Source organism: Pseudoliparis swirei, chromosome 13, assembly GCF_029220125.1.
Source record: "Pseudoliparis swirei isolate HS2019 ecotype Mariana Trench chromosome 13, NWPU_hadal_v1, whole genome shotgun sequence".
Lineage (NCBI taxonomy): Eukaryota > Metazoa > Chordata > Actinopteri > Perciformes > Liparidae > Pseudoliparis > Pseudoliparis swirei.
In genome coordinates this window covers 4,790,785-4,812,389 of record NC_079400.1, presented here as the reverse complement: position 1 = coordinate 4,812,389, position 21,605 = coordinate 4,790,785, and the positions used below count along the sequence as shown (strand labels likewise).

The 21,605-nt window shown below is 43.4% G+C and overlaps 1 protein-coding gene across 5 annotated transcripts in view; it reads left to right on the top strand.

Annotated features, from left to right (window-relative positions):
- Positions 1-20,991, top strand: part of vti1a (vesicle transport through interaction with t-SNAREs 1A) — a 119,600-nt gene extending 98,609 nt beyond the window's left edge. For 2 of the 5 annotated variants that reach the window (XM_056429781.1, XM_056429780.1), the window contains one exon: positions 19,605-20,991. In XM_056429781.1, the coding sequence (XP_056285756.1) occupies positions 19,605-19,698 (94 nt within the window). In that variant the 3' untranslated portion in view covers positions 19,699-20,991. The remainder of the gene's footprint in view (positions 1-19,604) is intronic. The other 3 variants (XM_056429785.1, XM_056429782.1, XM_056429783.1) reach the window with 2 other exon arrangements.
- Positions 20,992-21,605: the final 614 nt, after the last annotated feature.

Here is a 21,605-nt window from a genome sequence, read left to right as displayed (position 1 = left end):
TCTGCTCCCCAGGGACTGATACCGTGATCATTGTACTTAGATGGGTAACTGGTCGCACAATAACAGGTGTGTTAGTTTTCATGTCTGTGACCAGCTGCTTGATGTCGGACGGTACGATAAGCCCGGCAGGATCCAGGTCAGCAGGGATAACGATCCTGAAGAGAGATTACGTGAGGGCTAATGTGTTGTAAAATGACACGGACCTGACGGTTCTCCACAGAAGTCCACCAATCAATTACTCAAGGAAATATTTATTGCGGTTGCCCCTTTTATACAAGGCCGTTTGAGTCACTTAGCAGTTGCAGTTACGGGTAAAGACATAAAAGAGAGCAACTAAAAGAGTCCTCTGTGTTCATTCAGTGCATATTAGAAATGACCTGAAAACATTTGCCATTACATTATGAATCATTGTGTTTTAATCGTGTGAAATTAGTGCGGTGGTTATTGTTTATTTGGAACCCCCGTTTGTTGTCGCCTGTCTCAACTTCCTGAAGTTCATGTTTGAAGTATAGAATATGATTATACTCTGAACCTGCAGTAAATAAGAGTGAGTTTTGTGTTGAGAGCAGTGTAATTGATGAAAACGGCCAAAATGTCCTTGAATTTGTTTTTTTATAATACACACAATTACTGATTATGTAACGACAAATAGAGTCTATACATCTTTTCATTACTTGTTTCCTTTTTTTAAATACAAGTCTACATATGTTGTGCTTTTATAAGCACTACCAATAAGTCCGCTTTGTCTTTACATTCGTTGCTTTTCATTCAAGTGTACATCCCTGACAGTACATTGTGCAGAGGCTAGTACCATTGTGGTAAACCTCACGATTGTGCAACAAATGGCCCATTGTGTAACAGTTGTATCATTACAGCAGCCTCAGCAGTGTTAACACACTTATATGTATCTATTGTGTTTGGTTCTGCAAATGTGCACAAAGCCTTCACTGTCTATGAACCCACGGCAGTAACCAAAGGCGGGGAGGTTTTCTCATTTATAACATCAAAATACACACTTCACTCATGAATAATAAACACGGAAAGAAAAACACACATCTTGAGAGAAAAGAAATGACATTTGCCATGTAGAACTTTGCTTTTCATCAATTGTGAAATCCAGTGTTTTTTACCTTCGCATTGAAAATGCGGAAGGTAATGTTTTGATCGCCGTGTATTTGTATGCGTGCGTATTATTCGCATAAGTCAAAAAGTATTAAACCGAATCGCATGAAATTTGGTGGGATGATTGGTTATTATCCGGGGACCATTTCATTAGATTTTGGGATCGATCGGGTCAAAGGTCAAGGTCAAGGTCATGAAAAGGTCAAAATCTTCTTTTTACCATAGCGCGGTCAATTCATATCCAATTGGCATGCAACTAATGCCAAAATGTTCATAATTCAATGCCCAATCTTGTGATATGCGAAGGTATGCGCTCTACCGAGTGCCCGTTCTAGTTTTCTCTTTGAATATCTGCTCTCCGGCCGGCTTGTGTGCTTTCACTGTCACAGCTCGGTGTTCTCAATGTGCCCGACACGTTCAAAGTTCTTGTTTAGCCTCTTGTAAGAAGCTCTTCTTTCAACGGTTAATGTTAAAAGTTAGCTCCGTGTGCTCAGTACTTGTTATGCGCTCTCGTGTGTATATCTGACGTGTGTGCGTGCTCATATTTGCCTTCATATCTGATGTGTGTGTGCATATGCCTGAGTGCATCTGAATGAGGGAGAGAGAGAGAGAGAGAGAGAGAGAGAAGAAGAAGGAGATGAAAAGTCGTTCAGAGGAGCTTTCTCACTTGGAGGCGCCCCATCTGTTCGCCCGGGCCTAATTGTTCCTGGGTGCAAAGACGGGGGGGGAAAGGGAGCAAAGCAACTGTACTCATCCCCTGTCCCAGAGTTATTTCTGTAACATAAAAAAAAGCGCCACCAGTACGCTCCAGATTATTTCCAAGTAAATAATGGCACTTGGCTCGATTCCCTGCTAATGAATGTCATTTACTTTTCCAAAAGAGGATTAATTATCGACCGAGGACCTCTCCGCCGTCCCACAGGGAGCGCGTCGCAATTAGCGGCCAAAAGATGGCTGCTAATATTTTTGTTTTTTCAAATACACCCATGTATGTAAGTGTGCATATGTTCCTGCGACATGGTGAATAAACTCCCAATTAACTGTGTGCTGAATTCTGTGGCGGCACTGGGAGACATCCAGAACAGGAAAAGATGCAGTTTAATGTCCTCGCCTCGATTGAATATACGTTTTTTTTGTGTTGGATGTTAGTGTTGGACATTGTTGTTGTGAAACTAGACCGAGTAAAGAGAGTGGCGCTGCTTTGGAGCCAGCCTCCTGGTTGCAAAATAAGGCCAGGAAAACAAACACAGGCCTCAATTTAGATTTCCCAAAACATTGCATTCCCTCTCATTTTACACACCACTGTGACCCGCAGACCAGAATAGAATAACTCGTGAAATCTGCTTCAGAATGACATCGTCACTAGAACACTTGGCATCTAGTGTCCTTTGGATCAATCTGATGACCCCATCAGTAAAAAAATATATATATCTTACATAATTTTCTTACTTTAGGTGTGTTGTGAAACTTCCCATCTTATGTGGATTTGCTCTCGCTGATAGAACAGTCCACCTATTAACAACTACTTTCCCCCATTTCTCTCACTCTTCACCTCTCTTGTCAAATCCACCTGTTTTTCCTCACTCCTTCCCTCCCACTCTCATCCATTTTTCACCTCCATCTAATTGCCTCTCCTTGCGTGGGCAATGTGAGCTGATGCACTGAGCCCAAATGAAGGAGCCGATGGGGATACGGGTTATCTCTGTCGACCCCCTTCCGAGAACCTCGGACTTTGATAATGCTACAGAGCTGAAAGGGTTCAATTCAAGAAGGCCCCAATATCTGAAGAAGGAATATGAAAAGATCCGTCCTGCCAAGTTCAGTAAATATGTGCATTTTCATTTTTAGTTTAGTTTTGATGCGTTTACTTTATTCTTTATATCAATTTATCAAGTTTTTGACCAGCAAAAAAAGGTACTTCATGATTTAAAGGGACAGAGTTTGTAAACAATCCACATGTATGTGTCACAGCAGGAGAACACTTAAAATACACAGTCATATAATTTCCCCTTGGGGATAAATAAAAGTGTATATTCTATTCTATAAAACAATAAATCACAATATGTATTCAGTGGTGCACAATGAGGCTGAGTAGAAGTCACAAATAATTATGTCATTGATTGTTCAGCTTTTGCAAATCCAAAACATTCCCATCTGCTTCGTCGGCAAGAAGCCGGTCGAGGTGAGAGCAGCCACGCAAAAAATGTGGGCTTGTGTGTCAGACTTTCCCACAGAGACAGACGTTGTGATAATGGATAACTGTGAGAAAAGCTCGGAGGGAGGGAGTCTAGAAGAGGTGGCAGTTGGACACGTACGACGCTATCGTCATCCTCCCCCTGGTTCACCATGTTTTATGGCTGGATTCTATTACTGCTCCCTGGCTCACCTCTCGGTGTGAAATGAGCAAGTCTCGACTCACCTCCTCGCCCCACCCCACCAGCTTGCAGACACACGTGAGCCGCAGCCGAGAGTGGCGTTGCTGTTTGGGTCTAAACATGTGGAGGTTTATGATTGGCCGAGTGAGTCATTTGAAATGCGGTCGTTCAGTATGTCGCAGTGCTTGAGGAAATGTTTGTGAGTACAATCAAGCGTGTGTTTATGATTCTCTTAAGAGAGACGGACTTGTCGTTTGTGCGCGTTTACTGTACTGCTGACATTACGTCGACAGTAGGAGGTAAACAACCGAAGGGCCTGGGGGGTTTGCACGGTGGCAATGTGCAATCCTAAATAATATGACAATATTCTAGTATTCCTTCATCACCCTGCAATCCCTTTCTACCTTCTTTTAACTAGTTTCTTTGGTCCTTTCCTTTCTCCCATTGGGGAGGGTAGGGGGGGGATGCTCCAGGCGGCAGCAGGTTTAGCAGGTTCTGAGGAGTGCGAGACTCATTTTGGATCTGCTCCGTTTCATCATCTCCCGCTGTCAGAGATTTGTTTCTGAAGCAGGAGCTTAAACACTTTCTTCCTCGGATGATGTGTCACAAGTGGCACTTTGTTGAGCGGTTGTATTCGTCTCCGGCTGGTTTTACACAGCGGAAAGGAACCGCTGTGATCTCTGTAAACCAGGGCTTTGTCACAACTTGTGTTCTTGTTGTGTAGTGTTTGTGTTTACTCCAGCTTTTGATTTGTTATTTAATGTGGGAGTTCCCACAGTCTCACCCAGACACGATACCTACAGTATATGGACATAACATGGAATATTCAACTTGTATTTAGTTTCAGGATATTTACTGTATGTATCAAATAGTTTGAACCACACCAGAAAACATGTGCATATTTGTAATTTAGATATACTGTATATGATACAATGGATATATATATAAATATATATATAAATATATTTATATATATTTAAATATATATATATATATATTTATATATATATATTTAAATATATATATATAGACACGATAGACACAATACCAACAGTATATGGACATAACATGTCATATTAAACTTGTATTTAGTTTCAGGATATTTACTGAATGTATCAAATAGTTTGAACCACACCAGAAAACATGTGCATATTTGTAATTTAGATATACTGTATATGATACAATGGATATATATATATATATACTGTATATTTAAATATATTTATATATATATATTTACATATATTTATATATATACAGGACTGTCTCAGAAAATTAGAATATTGTGATAAAGTTCTTTATTTTCTGTAATGCAATTAAAAAAACAAAAATGTCATGCATTCTGGATTCATTACAAATCAACTGAAATATTGCAAGCCTTTTATTCTTTTAATATTGCTGATTGTGGCTTACAGCTTAAGAAAACTCTAAAATCCTATCTCATAAAATTTTAATATTTCCTCAGACCAAGTAAAAAAAAAGATTTATAACAGCTGAGTGTTTGTCAAGGCTCAGGAAACCCTTGCAGGTGTTTCGAGTTAATTAGACAATTCAAGTGATTTGTTTAATACCCTACTAGTATACTTTTTCATGATATTCTAATATTTAGAGATAGGATATTTGAGTTTTCTTAAGCTGTAAGCCATAATCAGCAATATTAAAAGAATAAAAGGCTTGCAATATTTCAGTTGATTTGTAATGAATCCAGAATGCATGACATTTTTGTTTTTTGAATTGCATTACAGAAAATAAAGAACTTCATCACAATATTCTAATTTTCTGAGACAGTCCTGTATATATATTTAAATATATATATATTAAAATATTTTTATTTTTTTATGTATCATTTTTCAGTGTCATTAAAGCAGGCATTGGAAGTTGGATATGTGTGTGTGCAAAGTAAAGGAAAACCTTTCTATAGTATCCAGTAGTGAGTAGAAGATGCAGAAAGTTAACCCAGTAGTCATTCAGTACACGTGTGCGTGCAGCTTTAGTTTGGAACCCTTCTAGTAACCCTTTTGACGCATAACTGTTCGTTACTAACTCGAACCCCATGAAACGACCCGTGTAGTCCAACGGAGACTCTTGTCAGAACCTGTGGAAGTGAAGGAGATGAACTGCTTTTTTTAAAGTGCCCGTGTGCATGAGGTTTAAGTGAATAAACAGATAAGTAACCACCCGCCCTTGTAGAACGAGTCCCTCTGGCCATGGGCCAAGCAGGTAATTCTTCCGGCATAGTTTCGGAAGGACCTCAGCAAGCCGAGCCTGCCTCAGCAGTCAGACTGTCTGCACATTTCTGCCGCTGATGGCATACCAGGGGCGCCATTTTCCTCTCTGAGACAGACAAGCCAGAGGATCTGATTGGCCATCCGCCAAAGCGCACTCACAAAGGCTCCTTTGACAGCGGGTCAGTTGGTTAACCAAGCAGTAGGCAGAGGGAGAGAGGGATAAGCCGGGGGAAAAACACTCTTCTTCACCTCTTCACCCTTCAGCTTCATTGAAGGGTTATTCACACACAAAAAAGAAAAGATGCACCCTCCTGTTTTTTCAAAGATATGAAAAATAAAAAAAACAGTTTCAGTGAGTTTTGCTTAGCATTAGTGGCTCTGTAGACATACAGCTCTCATTGGGAAGCCTGATGCTGGCTACACACCCACACATAGTCTCAGTGTGTCTAGAATTCTTGAGGAAATATGACCTACGCTTGTATGTATATATTTTTTTGCGTTAGCCTGCATCTTCTGGGACATCCAGTCCTGGCAACAGCATGTCTTAAGGATTCTCAATAATCTTTTCATTCTTCTTGTCTGCCTGACATAATTAGATGAGAGAAGTTAATTGATCAAAACAGCCCCAGTGACACTGATGAAGGAAAAAAACTATTTTTTCTCAGTATTCATTACAAACTTGGAGAAATCTTTTGAAGTAAATCAAACTTCTAAGTGACATAGCAAATGGACATGTCTCAATATAACTTCCCATCGAATACATTAATATTGAGTCTGCATTTTGACCAAGATAAAAAATGCGCTCAATCATTAGCTCATATGATGCGGATGGCCCTCACATCTTATATCATAACGCTGTGTAGGAGCTGACACGATGGCGCTAAAGAGCAGCTGATGTTCTCCTGTGTGCTCCCGCGCTCATTATCTCCCCAGTCCAGGCCTCGCTTCCCTGCTTTCTCCTGCCGCCCATCTCCTCCCCTGTGTCCCAGCCGCTTTGCATACGACTGATGTTTAAATGCTGCATTGTTAACTGACGTGCGGTGGCCCTTCGCTGACCCGGGAGGTATTTGCTTGTTTGATCATGGGGCAGCGGTTCTAACGTATCGAAGCAGCGCCGCTCCGTAAAGCCCCTCGTCTGAGCGGAGACGGAGGACCAAGGCGGGATGAGGGATCCGCCGGTCGCGGGCCTGACGGAAGGAAGGTGATTATTGGAATATCTGTTGGTCAGCAAGGCCAGAGGGGATGCTGCTGACCCTGCACTTCCACTGTTGCTGTGATGGTGGGCGTTGGTATTCCAGAGGGGGAAGACGGGGCTCCATCGATGAGCAGTTTTCGATATTTCCATCCCAGTGTGTTTTAGAGCTGAATGTTTTCTGGAAGGTTTGTTCCCGTCCTTGTTCTACGGTTTCTCTTTTTTTTATTGTTTGGCGCCCTTATCTGATTCGCATCCTCTAGAAAGGACCCGTCGCCGCAGCCATTCGCCACGAGGGACTTGCTTTGACTCCCAGGGAAAAGATTTGCACATTCTCTTTTCATAAAGTTGATATTCTTCCTCAGAGCTTTACCCATTGCCTTTTACATCCGGCCGTCAAATTCGATCCGACAGTTCAGTCATTGGACTAAGTTTGTCCCAAAGTCTGGAAGAAGTTCACGCAAAGAAAAAGCCCGGCGTCAGTGAAAAGCACCCGGCCTTCACGTCGGCGTCACTGGACGCAAGAATCCCACCTCGCCAGCCGACAACACAACAGAAGTGTTGAGGAAAAAGCAAAAACAGTGACATCAGCAGTGTACACGTTTGTGTTTACACCTTGGGACCCGTGTATCGAGACTCAGGCTCTGGCCCCTCAAAAGAACAATACTGAACACCCTTCTAGCCTTTCCCCTTACCCTTCTTTGCCCTATTTTCTCCTTTCTATCCTCTCCTTTTCTCTTTGTCCGTTTCATGTGGGAAGTCTCTCAGCGGCAGTGACCATAGATATCGGAGGGGGGGGGGGCTAAGAAAACCCACTTCGCTCGACTTGATCATTAATATTTGATGGTCAGTTCCCCCATGAATTTGCCATAGCATTTCACAGTGGGCTTGTGATGTGCTAAACATACGGCTACAGATGGAGGTGATATGTGTCCACATGTGCCGTGTTTGTGTGTTTGTCCGCCTCGCAAATGTCACAAAGTCGGAAGGAATATCTTGTGTTTCGATGTTTACGACGCTCATTATGTCATTCAGGTAATTATGTCACACTGTTTAAAAGGCTTCTACCCCCAGGATAATCATGTTAACACTCGTTCGGTGAACTCTCTCCTCCGGTATCTGTTCTGCACTATGGACTCCTCTTGAGATCTCACAACTGGATTCTGCAAATATGGATTGGCTCTTGCATTTCCAAAAGTCCCAAAGCGGCCCAACTGCCCCTTGACTTTTGAACCACGGTTCACAGGAAAGCAGACGTGGATCAGCAATCTGCATTTCTCATGGCGCCTCACGCCCCCACACTGCTGCTGAGAGAGGGAGGGAGAGGGATGCCACCTCTAGCGGTGGAAGGAATGAAATGTATTGAAAGAGAATTATTGGTCAAATAACACAGGCAGCAGTCATCGGCCCTCAACTTTGGTCTTCATCTCTTTCGTTTTCCCCCTTATCGTCTCCCAATTCTTGCTTCTTCGCTTATTCTTCCCCTCCTTTTTTCTTTAACTGAGTTTTTGCAAAAGGCTCACACTGCATGGCTGCAGGCCTGATTAGCAGAGCCCAGAGCCTATTGATCAGGCCTCCAGAGCACCAAGCAAATGTAGCTGGAGCAACAAGTCAATAACACTGCTACTGCAACAATCCCCGCCACACTGGTGGCTTCCCCCCCACCACCACACACACACACACACACATACTCTCCAGGTGCTTATTTGGTATGGGTTGGAGGAGAAATATGGCAGTGAGGCAGGCAATCATGAGCACATCAGTGTCACTCAAAGGGCCCGGTGTGCACACTTGCTCTTTTTCTCCCCTCGTTTGTCTCATTCACTTTATAAACCTCTTTTATTCCGTTCTGGGCAGCTAATCTGGCTTTAACGCTGGTTAAACAGGGATTTTCTCCATGCAAAAAAACAACTGTTGCTTGCGTTTTCTCCCCATTATCAACCATTATCTAACTTCCCTTTCTCATCTCTCCCAGCTCGACCCCTCCCCTCTCTCAGTTTAGACACAGGGACTGGGAAAGCTAGTCTGCTAATTTAATGGAACAGCATGGATTATTTAGGCTGACTAAAGCCTCCCTTGTAGTGTCAAATGGGGGGTTGTGGGATGACATTATACCCCTACACTCTCTCTCCCAGTCTCTCTCTCTCTCTCTCTCTGATGGATAATCCCATCTGTACCTGCAGGTCCACACGTGGTGGACTTGATGGTTCACATAATCCTTAATTGTTCTGTGTTATTTCACACCAGATTGCCAGATGCGCTCCTGTAGGTTTTCACACATATCTCTCAACACCCTCTTGATGCGGACAAACACACATCCAAAATTGCTCTCACACGCACAGTCCGACGCTGACCTTTGGCTGGCTGAGTCATTCTATACCTGCAGGACAGAGCGAGGGGTCAAGTTCAAGAAATGTCTCTTTCTTTTGCTCGCCCTTGGCCCTGATATGAATTTTTTTGCTTGGTTAGTTTGCATTCTGTCCGCACTGACATGCATATGTGACCTTTAACCCCTGGACAGCAACAGAGGAAACTATCTTTCGTTGCTTTCTTTACTGGCAGACTTCCTGCTGTTTGAGATATCTGATCCATGGCAGATTACAAACAACAACTCCAGAAGAAGAGAGATCAGCCTTCCTTTTTATTCCTTATTTCACTCGTTTTGAAAGTCCTCTGCAGTCATATTCCTGCTTTATGGCAACATCGAACCAATAAATGACTCTAGTCCCTTCATTATTCTCTGAAAGTAAATGATTAATGTAAAGACATGAAGGTGCACGATCCACATGGACTGCTCAGGGACATTGATGTTATCTATCAGTTAGATTACTCATACATTTGTCATATTCATCAGTATTATTCAAAATGAAGTTTGTTCTAATCAACACAGAAGATACCAAAAAAAAGGCAAACATGAAGTTTATTCTTCATGGGAGGGTTTTACAGGCATCTAGTTCACTCCAGTCTGTTAAAATCACTTTGATTATAAGTTGCCTACATTTAATGTATATTAATGTAAAGGTCTGCTCATGTGTATTGGATCTGTAAACAAATATTTATTTTTCTTTTATGCTCCGTGCATTGATGCAGGCAGAGATGCACACTGTCAAGAACGACTGGTGATGTGAACAAAGTTTGTCATGGACAATCTTCTTTTTTTTTTTTACGGACATGCGAGGGGATGGTTGCAGGCAAATCGTGTTTTTTCGACTTGGCCAGTGCACATTCTTTGTACATTTGTATAAGAAGAGGGTCAGCTTGTGTGGGTGTGTGTGTGTGTGTGTTCTTGTATGTTCGGTGTGTGTGTGTGTGTGTGTGTAGATGTGTTTGTGCATGCTGGTGGGCAATATTGCAACATCATCCGTATCTGGAGACACTCAGGATGCAGAACTAAAACCACACAGGACTTGAAGCAAATATTTGGAGAGTTGCTTTAAAATGGCAAACAAACCCCACGCGAATGAGCTTCCTCACGAGTTAATAAAAAGACTCAGACATAAACACTAATATCCTCAGCGCTTCGTTGCCGGGGAATCCTAAACATACGGCCCAACGAGTTTATAGCATGTATCTAATGGATGGTTTTGTTTTTGAGCAGAAACCAGTTTTAGGCACCTTACGAAGTGAAACTGTCGTGACAAGTCCTTGTGAAGGGAAGCGTTTTGATTCCAGTATTAACGTAAACAATTATAAACATTACTTCTGCCATTGACATATAACACCAGCTTGTATAAAAAAAGTCCCCAAAAAAATACAAGGCCCGATAAGGAAATAAAAGTCCAATCTTTTCCACACGACCACATCTTTCAACTAGAATGGGCACCCGGTAGAGCGCATACCTTCACATATCACAAGATCGGGCATTGAATTATGAACATTTTGGCATTAGTTGCATGCCAATTGGATACAAATTGACCGCGCTATGGTAAAAAGAAGATTTTGACCTTTTCATGACTTTGACCCGATTGATCCCAAAATCTAATCAAATGGTCCCCGGATAATAACCAATCATCCCACAAAATTTCATGCGATTCGGTTTAATACTTTTTGAGTTATGCGAGTAACACGCATACAAATAAATAAATAAATAAATACACGGCGATCAAAACATAACCTTCCGCATTTTCAATGCGAAGGTAAAGATGTTCTCTACACTCAGAAATACGAATGGAAGTCTTTTGTGTGGTGAAAATGTTCCCATTGTGAGTGCAAACACTTTCACGGCTAAGCCCGACAAAGTCCGCTCACATTTCACAACAATAGAGTCGGTGTTCCGCGTCGGACTCTGGATGCGGGACTCCTCGCTTCCCCGACGCGAACGCGAACAGAAACGCATCTCGGGATATCTCTCGGTAAAAATAACGACAACGAAAAAACATTCGCTTTGAAAAGTTGTGTAAAGAAAAGTCTGTGCATTAATTGGATAAAGAAACACTCTGTGATGCATAAGCAGTCTCTTTCCCCCTAATCTGTGTCACCAGTAACACGGCATGCAGATGCCATGAACCACCGCCTCGGGTGTCCTACGCTCCCGACGCATCCCAGCTGTACTTCTCCCGTCTCATTTCCTTTTTTCTTCTGCTTCTTTACTGCAGTTGAGCAGCAGTGTGCACACATGATTCATGTGTCTTAATGAGATTTCAGGACTGGACACACAATACAAATGTATGGACCTCATAGTTCTGGAAGCCGACAGCCCCGATGGCTAATGTTACGCCCTTTTTTTCCCTCGTGGCCAGTAATCGGATCTGCAGCTGGCCCTCGCAGAATGTGTACGAGGGGGATTTGGGGTTTGGGGAATTCTTGGCAGAAAGGAGGAAATGTGAGGAAAGCCGTGTTATCACGTTGGGATATTGAATCTACTCTATTCTATAACGCCCAAGTTGTAGTGTAATAAAGAAGGGGTCATCTATATATGTTTATTTCTTCATAATTTGAATACAGCAATACTGTGAGCAAACACTGAGCACAAGTTCCGGATCTGGATGTCCTTTCCACTGAGTGACTCTGACCGAGTGGCAAAGGGAACTTCATCTCACTTTAGTTTGCTCGTATAACAGAAACTTACTGCTGGTGGGTTTTTCCCTCCCTCGTGAGTTAAATATTTACCTCAATATTGCGACTATTTCACAACTACAATATGTTTAAATACAGAATACCTGTACAACTTAATAACTTGAGCCAACTTGCAATGCTTCACACAATATTTAAATCCCTTTTATTTATACTCCAAGTGTGTTACCATACTGCCTTAACCCTCCTGTTACCTTTCGGGTCAATTTGACCCCATTTAATGTTTAATGTCGGTGTTCTTTGGGGTCAATTTGACCCCAGGCTGTTTTTCACTGTGTCAAACATATAAGAAATATCAACTTTTTTATATATTTAAATGGCTATTTAGGTAGTCAACAAACAAACATAAAGTACCTCACACTTAAACTTGGGAAACAATATTAATTCTAATAATTTTATGGAGGTTTTAATTGCTGGGGTCAAATTGACCCCGAGGGTAAAATATGTTAGTAAATGTGAAGATAACAGGAGGGTTAAAGCTGATTAGAAGAGCTATTATTCATTTTTGAGTCAAATAATAAAACAATCTAATTCCTTTAACTCTTTTTTTTCATTGGCAGCTCCCAAGTATTGAAACTCATAATATTAAAGCACGCACAAACTGATTGCAGAAGGCGTGATCACTTGTGCTTTCATTGCCTACATTGACAGTTGTACTGTAAATATGGGCTGTTGCCATGCTCCTGTCGACTATAAACCTGATGGCGTGATGAGCACAGAGGGTAAACATCATTTATAAAGTACTTCCTATCAACACACCCCTCCAGCAAGAATGAAGAAAGTAGAAACAGGAGTTGGGAAAAGTTGATCGGAAAATAAGCCATTCCGTCTCCTGAACGGATGCACTGAATGTCCAATAGAGGGGACGGAAAGGGGATGAGGATGGAGATTAAGGAGATAGGGAAGATGGAGGAGGCGAGGGTTCAGGCAGGGGGATGATCTGTGTGTATTGAGCACAGAAAGCCACCTGTACATCATACCGGGATGAGGAGAAGCTGCAGCAACACACGATTGCTTCCGGCAAAAAAAGTTCTTCAAAATTCCAGACACAGTTTCAATGTATTCTCTCCATCTCCTTCACCTACTCTCTCTCTCTCTGTTTTCATTCCCCTCTCCATCTCCTTTTCTCTCTCACTTTTTTTTCATGCCTCACACATTTCTCGCATATACACGCTTCTCCTCCCACGCCGAATGTCCTCCTTCTTTTTTACCTCCCTCTCTCCATCCCTCCTCTCTCTCAGACTTCTTCTATTCTCCTTCTCTTCCTTCCTTGCAACACTTTTTTTTCCGGGAGAGAAACGGGCCCCGGTCTCGGCTGCTGCTGTAGCCAGGGTTGTTAGCCGGCGAATAAAAAATGGATGAACTCGTAGAGCCCCGGTGCGGTTCTCCTGCATCGAGATGCTGGAAAGAGGGGGAGTAAAGTGGGAGCGAAAAGAGAGAGAGAGAGAATCAGGCTGACATGGAATACCTTGCTCAGACCACCTCCTCCACATAAAAACATGTCCATCTTTTATGTCAGTTTTCTCAGTTGTGAAAAAAAGATATTTTTTGTCAATACAGGTCAAGAAAAGGTTGCCGTCTTTTTTTTTTAGGGATCAATAATCTCAACGGAAAAAAATCGAGAAACTATTTCAATTTGGGAAGTGGCTTTATATTTTCTAAAAAAATGAATGCGTTGTGAGAACGATGTCCAATATCGTTCGAACGGCCGGGATCGGAACCCACAAGTGGGTCGCAGGATAATTGAATCGGGGGTCAAACATATTTCCACTCTTTTATTTAACGTGTATATCTTCGTTAACTACATCCATACAATACGTAGATTTGATGATAAATTAACAGATTTAATGCCACATACACCAAATATTTTTTATTTATTTACATAAATACTTTTAAAACAAATGTATTGTGTGCTCTAGAGCTGCACTGATGAGTCCAGCCAACAATCATCCAGCAAAAAATGCCACATTTCTTTGTTTAATTAAATTTTAAACTGAATACAACAAACCCAGTCATAATCAAAAGATATCAATAACCCAAGTATTACGGTGGGTTTTATCTGATCAATTGCTGGAGTGATAGAAGCTTAGATCGTAGACTGTATTTTGATATAAAACATGACGTAAAAGTGTATTTATGTTAATAGACATGTATTACATCACGCTACATGCTAACCAACAGACCGTGTGACGTGTGAGTGTTGAGGTGTGTGGCCACGTTCTTAAATATCGTTTGTGATTAGGGACTCGATGTTGAAGGCTCTAAATAATGACACTAAACGGCTTTAATTAAAGACGTACTCCAGGTGCGTGCGTTGAACATCATCATTTACCCTGAACACCCCCTTGGGAACAACAGGAAAAACCAACGTGACGGGATCAGATCGCTCACAGACGGGTCGAGTCGTTAACAAGAACCCGATCGGATTGTTGTGGATTGTTCTTCATCGTTCTTAATAATAATAATAATAATAATAATTCAGATTTCTATAGTGCTTTTCTGAGTACCCAAAGACGCTTCCTCGTCTCCTTCACTTGATTGAAGCGTCGCACATTTCTCACCTTTCTTCACTCAAACGGTACTGAGAGCAGGTCCATCTCTACCTTTACGTTGTGTCATGTGGTAGCCCCCACTCTGTGTGTGTGTGTGTGTGTGTGTGTGTGTGTGTGTGCAATGAAACATGATTCTGTATTAGTTTGTTATGATAACACGATGCATTAGTTAGGACTTACCCCCACCAGTGTTCCACCTCCATGTCCATCACTCAAACCATTTGTGAACACATTGATCCTTCCCTCCCTCATCCCTCCCTCATCCCTCCCTCGTCCCCCTCTCCTTTCCCATGCTGCATATTCCCAGGGTTTGGAGGGAGGAGAGCCAGAATGGCTCAGACAGCCATTGATTTTTATTTTATTGGTCTACTAGTGGAAAGAGGAGGGATAGGGGAGGGCCAGAGAGATGCAACTCTGCAGCTAAGTTTCCTCTTAGTGCAGACTGTGTGTGTGTGTGTGTGTGTGTGTGTGTGTGTGTGTGTGTGTGTGTGTGTGTGTGTGTGTGTGTGTGTGTGTGTGTGTGTGTGTGTGTGTGTGTGTGTGTGTGTGTGTGTGTGTGTGTGTGTGTGTGTGTGTGTGTGTGTGTGTGTGTGTGTGTCTGTGTGTGTGTGTGTGTGTGTGTGTGTGTGTGTGTGTGTGTGTGTGTGTGTGTGTGTGTGTGTGTGTGTGTGTGTGTGTGTGTGTGTGTGTGTCCTGGACCCCACCACACACACACAGAGCTGAGGTGTATCCCCGTGCTCATTAGAGCTGGTAATAAGGCTGTGCTGCTGGAAGAGGTGGGAAAAAAACAGGGTAAGGAAGAGAGGGAGGGAGGAAGAGGGTGGGAAGGGAGAAAAAGAAGGGGGAAAAAACGGTAGATTTTAAATTTTAATAACACTGGTACAATTTTGTAAATCTTTCCTGACAGAAAAGTCCTCATTATTTTCATCTGTCTCAGAGGAGCCTCTCCTCCAGCTCTGCCTCCCCGGGTAAACGGACTTCTCTCTCTCTCTCTCTCTCTCTCTTTGTCTTTCTTTCCTCACTCCACCTCTCTATTTCCGTCTCTCCACTTGTTTCTCACTCTGGGCTGTTTTCCTGTCCATTCCCGTCCTTCCTGCTTGCGCCATGTGTTGCTCTCCTCTGCATTCATCTGGACTCTCTCACATTAGGTGTGTGTATCTCAGCTGTTCCCTCTAGGAAGGCGTCAGCTGACTGGTTGCCTGCGATGAAGGAACAATCGGGAGCCAATAGAACGACCAGTATCGAGTGCTGTTATTGGCTAGCGTCGTGGTAACAGTTACTGTTGGTTTGTCTGCATATGAGTGGGGGGTGGGGGGTGGGGGGGGGGAGAGACAGTATATTTGGGGATCAGAGTAGGGAGTGGGATTCTCAAACGTGGTGTTCAGGAGTGTGTATTTGTGTGTGCGCTGTTTGAATCACTCACACATCCCCAAACCTTCCCCTCCACACACACACACACACACACACACACACACTCCCGCACCCCACCTCTATGTCAAGTGTCAAAGCTGGAGGATGGATCCGGTTTGATAAGTTCTGTTCTGTCTGGCCACGTGTCAGGGTGGGATCAACCATAAGGCAGAGGAAAACCATGTTCTTTACTCTCCTACCTCCCCAATTTTTGGGATTTCAAAAAAAAAAGAAGAACATTCGTTTTGGGGGGGATTTGCCATGGGGCAGGTTTTTTGTGGCGTAAGTTTTATCCTCGGTGCTTTTGTTCCCCCGAACATTTTAAACGTAAAAGTGAATTGACCGACTGCAGACGCTCATTTGACGTGCGAGCTCGTCGTAAAGTTCTTCGCTGGATACGGAAAATAAATCTGTCGATCAAATCTACAAGTGACAGCAAGCGGATATGAAAATGCTCCGTCCCCTGGGATGTTCATTTTCTTTTTATAGACACAAGTTGTTATTAGCCGCTGAATAGAAACCGATTAAATGCACGATGAGAACAAATAAACGTTATTATTTCTCTTTTAAAGTATTGAGTTACGAACCAGAGTTCATACATTTGAGATTGAAGACAAAAACTATTTTCCCAGGTCATAATATATAAGTAGTAACTTTCCAGCCTCATCACCTGTGGGGTGATTAAAGCAAAGTGATGTCATCAATATCCTCGCTCCGCAAGGAAAACGCTGTGACTCTGGACGGTGTCACAGACACTATGTCTTAGTTTTATCACTGAACCAGTGAATTATGACTGTACCCCCGTGTGTGTGTGTGTGCTTTCAGGTCCTCTGCTCGTAGGTGAACCCTGGTTCATAACCTTCGCAAAATCTTGCAAAATCACTTGAATTATGGCAAGGATAAGATTACTTGTTTGGCCGTTTTGTTGCTCACGGTGGATTAAAACACACGGCTAGAAAAGTGAAAGGCATACTTAGATTTTGAGTTGTGGCCAGATTGAATTGTAACCTTCGAAGGTTTTGATTGGTCCGTGCCACATTGGCATCCAGCTTCTGTTTCGGGGTTTGAGCCGCGGCAAATAAGATCAGCGACTTTACATTGGACTGCCAGACATGTTTTTGTTAGATTGGCGTACAGAGAACCAGTTTAGGTCAAAGTAAGTATTTTTGAGAATATCTGTCCCCTGAGAAAAAGTTCTTGAATCTCAGCGCTGTCACATTCCTCACTGCTTTGAACATTTTACTGTTTGAAGTTATTCAGCGTTGTCTGCCACCAAATCAGACTATTTTTAATGAATGCGATTTTTTTTTTACAGAACAGCGCCCTCCCTCCCCCCACCCCCTCCTCTCCCTCTCTGTCTCTCTCTCCCTATTTCTCGAAGCACCCGGGCTCCTCATCCATGAGGCTAAAACTAACTTCCTGTTCGTTTTTCCACCCTGAGGACTCGCGTCATGCTTCCCTCTTTTGCCCAGCTGAAAAAGTAACAAACGGCATAAAGCGATCCGGATTCTCCCAACACACACACACACACACACACACACACACACACACATTGCAAGCACCTCCTCTGGGTATTTGGCTGGGATAAATAATCATTGTAAATAATGGATGTCAATTAATGGGGGGAGACGTGGCCTTGCTAACATGCTCTGATTAGTGTTTCAGTGGGATCTCCCCAGCTGGCTTCAGCCAATCCTCTCCGCCTCTCATAGCATCACTAATACGGCGTCAACATCGGCGTGTTGCTGGTATTTGTTGCTCTTGGTTTGGGGGGTGTGGTCACAACAGGAACGGGATATAAAAATATACCTAAGCTGTCGCTTGTGTTTCACAAAACATTATTTATTAGTTTTATTTTTTGCATACCATCTGACGCTTTCCTGATAAGATATGCATTTATTCAAGGATAAACTGTCTTCTTATAAAGCAGAGCTTCTTACAAACAGGAGTTGTAATGAGCTCGCTGGTGTTGTCCCGCGGGTCTTTCCAATTGCCAGTAGGGGGCAACTCCTCTGGTTGCAAACATAATTTTAGAGATGGTAAAAAACAAATTATACTACGAATGACTTATGTTCGGTTGTACTTAGCTCCGCCCCCTCTGTGTCACTTCTGGTTGCAAAGAAAACCAGGATGACGACGGCTAAAAATCCAAAGTCGAGGCTTCAAATCGTCAGTCAACGAAACCGATGGGCGTCGCCTCGGTGACTACATCCAAAAAATCCGTGAAAAATGCTAATGGTGTTTCACAAGTGATTGGTTATAGTTAAAATAAAATGCTGTATGTATCTGAAGCGTCCAAAGTTCACACGTAGACACTTCTCTGCACAAAGGAAATGCAACGTAAGCATAAAGCGCCACTGCGGGACGTTGTCGTCACGCTTTTGGCCGAGCGCTGTAGACTAAGCGCGGAGGCGACCGCCGGTCCGAGCCGGTGGACCGGAGGAGGCTGTCGGGCTCAGACTGGCGCTTTAGAGGGCAGAAGGGTGACTGAGCAACCAGCCAGCCCCCCCCCCCCCAGTGATAAATGGCCCCAGCATGGGCTATTCATCTCCTGCTTAGAGGAGTGGACAGTGCCCCCCTCCTCGGCCTCTCCTCCACATGTCAGCAAATGTGATAATTCTCTCATTTGTCAGGAGCAGCGGAGGGTTCAGAGTGTGTGTGTGTGTGTGTGTGTGTTTGTGTGTGTGTGCTGATGCAAACTGGAGAATTTTGGGAACACGCACGTGAGATGAGTTGAGAGGCCTGTAACTCCGCTGCACACCGGCACCCTCTCCCTCCCTCGAGTGTGTGAGGTTCAAAGCCCCCGTCTTGTCAGCTTTACTCAGGTCACAGTGGGGAAATTTAAATGTGCAGAAGAGTGAGTCGTTTTATGGCAAATTCCATCAGTAATTCAGTCATTTTAAAACCTCCCGGAGACTCCCGAGACACTTGTTTCCCGCTTTATTGGGCAAATAAAGTTTGAGTGTGTGTGTGTGTGTGTGCGTCATGCTTGTTTATAAATGTTTTGTATGTTCATATATATGTGTGTGTGTGTGTGTCATGCTTGTTTATAAATGTTTTGTATGTTCATATATATATATATGTGTGTGTGTGTGTGTGTGTGTGTGTGTATATGACGTCCTCATACTGATGTGTGTGTGTGTGTGTGTCATGCTTGTTTATAAATGTTTTGTATGTTCATATATATATATAGATATGTGTGTGTGTGAGAGTGTGAGAGAGTGTGCACACGTCAGTATGACATTTTTACAGAGGCTACGAATGTGTTTGCAAAGTTCTGCAGTTTTGAAATTGTGTGTGTGTGTGTGTGTGTGTGTGTGTGTGTGTGTGTGTGTTGTGTGTGTGTGTGTGTGTGTGTGTGTGTGTGTGTGTGTGTGTGTGTGTGTGTGTGTGTGTGTGTGTGTGTGTGTGTGTGTGTGTGTGTGTGTGTGTGTGTGTGTGTGTGTGTGTGTGTGTGTGTGTGTGTGTGTGTGTGTGTGTGTGTGTGTGTGTGTGTGTGTGCAGACCTCATGGTAGCTCTTAAACAGGATAATCCTCGAGCCGATGGCTGGTCATTTAGTCCGCACATGAACATGTGACTGTTCTACGTGCAACACGAGGACCTCTGTGAACCCTGGCTGACCCCTCTCTCTCTCTCTCTCTCTCTCTGCAGGATCATCCAGAACCGGGCCCTGGTCTTCATCCTCGGAGCCATCATCCTTCTCACCATCATCCTGGCCATCTATTTCAATCTGCGAGGCCACTGATCGCCCCTCTGCACACACACACACACACACACACACACACACTCCCCTGACACAAATACAAACACACACACGCGTGATTAATAGCGACAAAAGCGTTGCTCTGCTGTAATTAGGACAAATGGTCCCCATGAATCACTGTTTCCAATGTCTGACAGGGAGCTTTTTTTCTCCTTTCCTGTTTGCTTTTCTTTCTCCCTCTGCCTTCATTTTCCACTTTGCTTTCTCTTTCTTTCTTTTCTCCTCTGTGTTGTTCTCTCTCTCTCTCCGTCGGGCTCTCTCGTACATCTCCGGGGACACGAATAGGGGGAGATGTTTTTACGGTAGTTAATATTTTTCAGAGCGTCGTCCTCGGCCAGGTAAACAAGGCCGTGTTATTGTTTTCTGTAACTCAAAAGCGGAACAGATATGTAGATTATTTTTTTCTCGTGACGGAGGCGGGTCAAGTGTTATTCCGAATGTGTGTGTGTGTGTGTGTGTGTGGAGAAAGACAGCGCACACTTCTGTATGTTTGCATGTGCATGACTGACGCGGATCGGGGGGGCCCGCTCCGTGTTTGTTATTAACACCAACGCGCTGTAATATGTATGAGCTCCTGTAACTAAATGATTCAGCTCTTCTTCTTCACGTAGCGCCGACAAAGCACAAAGGCGAGCGCCTCCAGACGAGCGGCGCGGCCTCCAAAAGAGAGATCGCACGAAGAAAAAAAAAAAGGTCGAGGTCAGTTCAGCTTCAGTTCCGTCAATTAAGGGGAACGCAGTGTCTCTTTTACAATTACCGCATTTAATAAAGGATTTATGACGATTTCAAGAAGGTTTTGTGATTGAGAAAATTAAATAAAAATCTCTTTTAATTTGTTTTTAACTGACCTCAACACCTAAATACAGAGAAAGTTGTCCTCACACATAATAAGTAGATTTATATTTACATTTATATATGTACATTCATCGCTCAACAGACTTCCTGAAGACTTTTCGTGTATCTAACGTTGCGTAACGTTCCACATGCTGTATGTACTAACCTTCAAATCTCCATCAGTGATGGTGCGTTGCTCTCAATACAAGTGATTCTCTGACTATTTATTTATGAATGCATTTAACGTTTCCACGTGAGAACTGTACATTTTATTCACTTAAAAGGTATTCAGACTTTCCTCTCACCACGTTTTCTTCTCGTTTTTTGGGCGTTCAGTAATGAGACGATGAGCTGCACACCAGGACCAACTGAAATGTTTTGTGTCTTAAAGGTTTTTCTTCTTCTCTTCTTCTCCTGTTCTTTATAAATGGATCAAACCTGTTTTAGATCTGTCGCTTTCTGTTCTGTATGTTTCTCGTCGGGATCGTGACGCGGCCCTCGTGTCTGTGTTTACCTGCTTCAAAGCCTCAAATTAATGGCGACCCATCAAGACTTATCATTAAAGTGGAGGAGGGAGGAGTCATGAAAGGGGGGGGGGGGGGGAAGCAAAGAGGAAGGAGAAGGAAGGAAGTGCAGGAGGAAGCGTGGCGGTGGGGAGGCGGGTCGGGGGTGAAATCCCTGGCAGTTTGACAAACCTCATCTGATAATGACCCTCAGTGATTGTTTTTTTCACCCTGTGTGTGTGTGTGTGTGTGTGTGTGTGTGTGTGTGTGTGTGTGTGTGTGTGTGTGTGTGTGTGTGTGTGTGTGTGTGTGTGTGTGTGTGTGTGTGTGTGTGTGTGTGTGTGTGTGTGTGTGTGTGTGTGTGTGTGTGTGTGTGTGTGTGTGCCTCCATCTCCACGTGCAGCCGACCTACGAGCCGACGTTCTCCCTTCTCCTCTCTCGTTCCCTCCCTCTCCACGCCTCCCGCTCCCCCCTTTTTTCTCCCCCTCTCCTGCCACCTTTTCTCCCCCTCCCCCTCCCCTCCCTCCCTCCCTCCCTCCCAGCCTGTCAGAG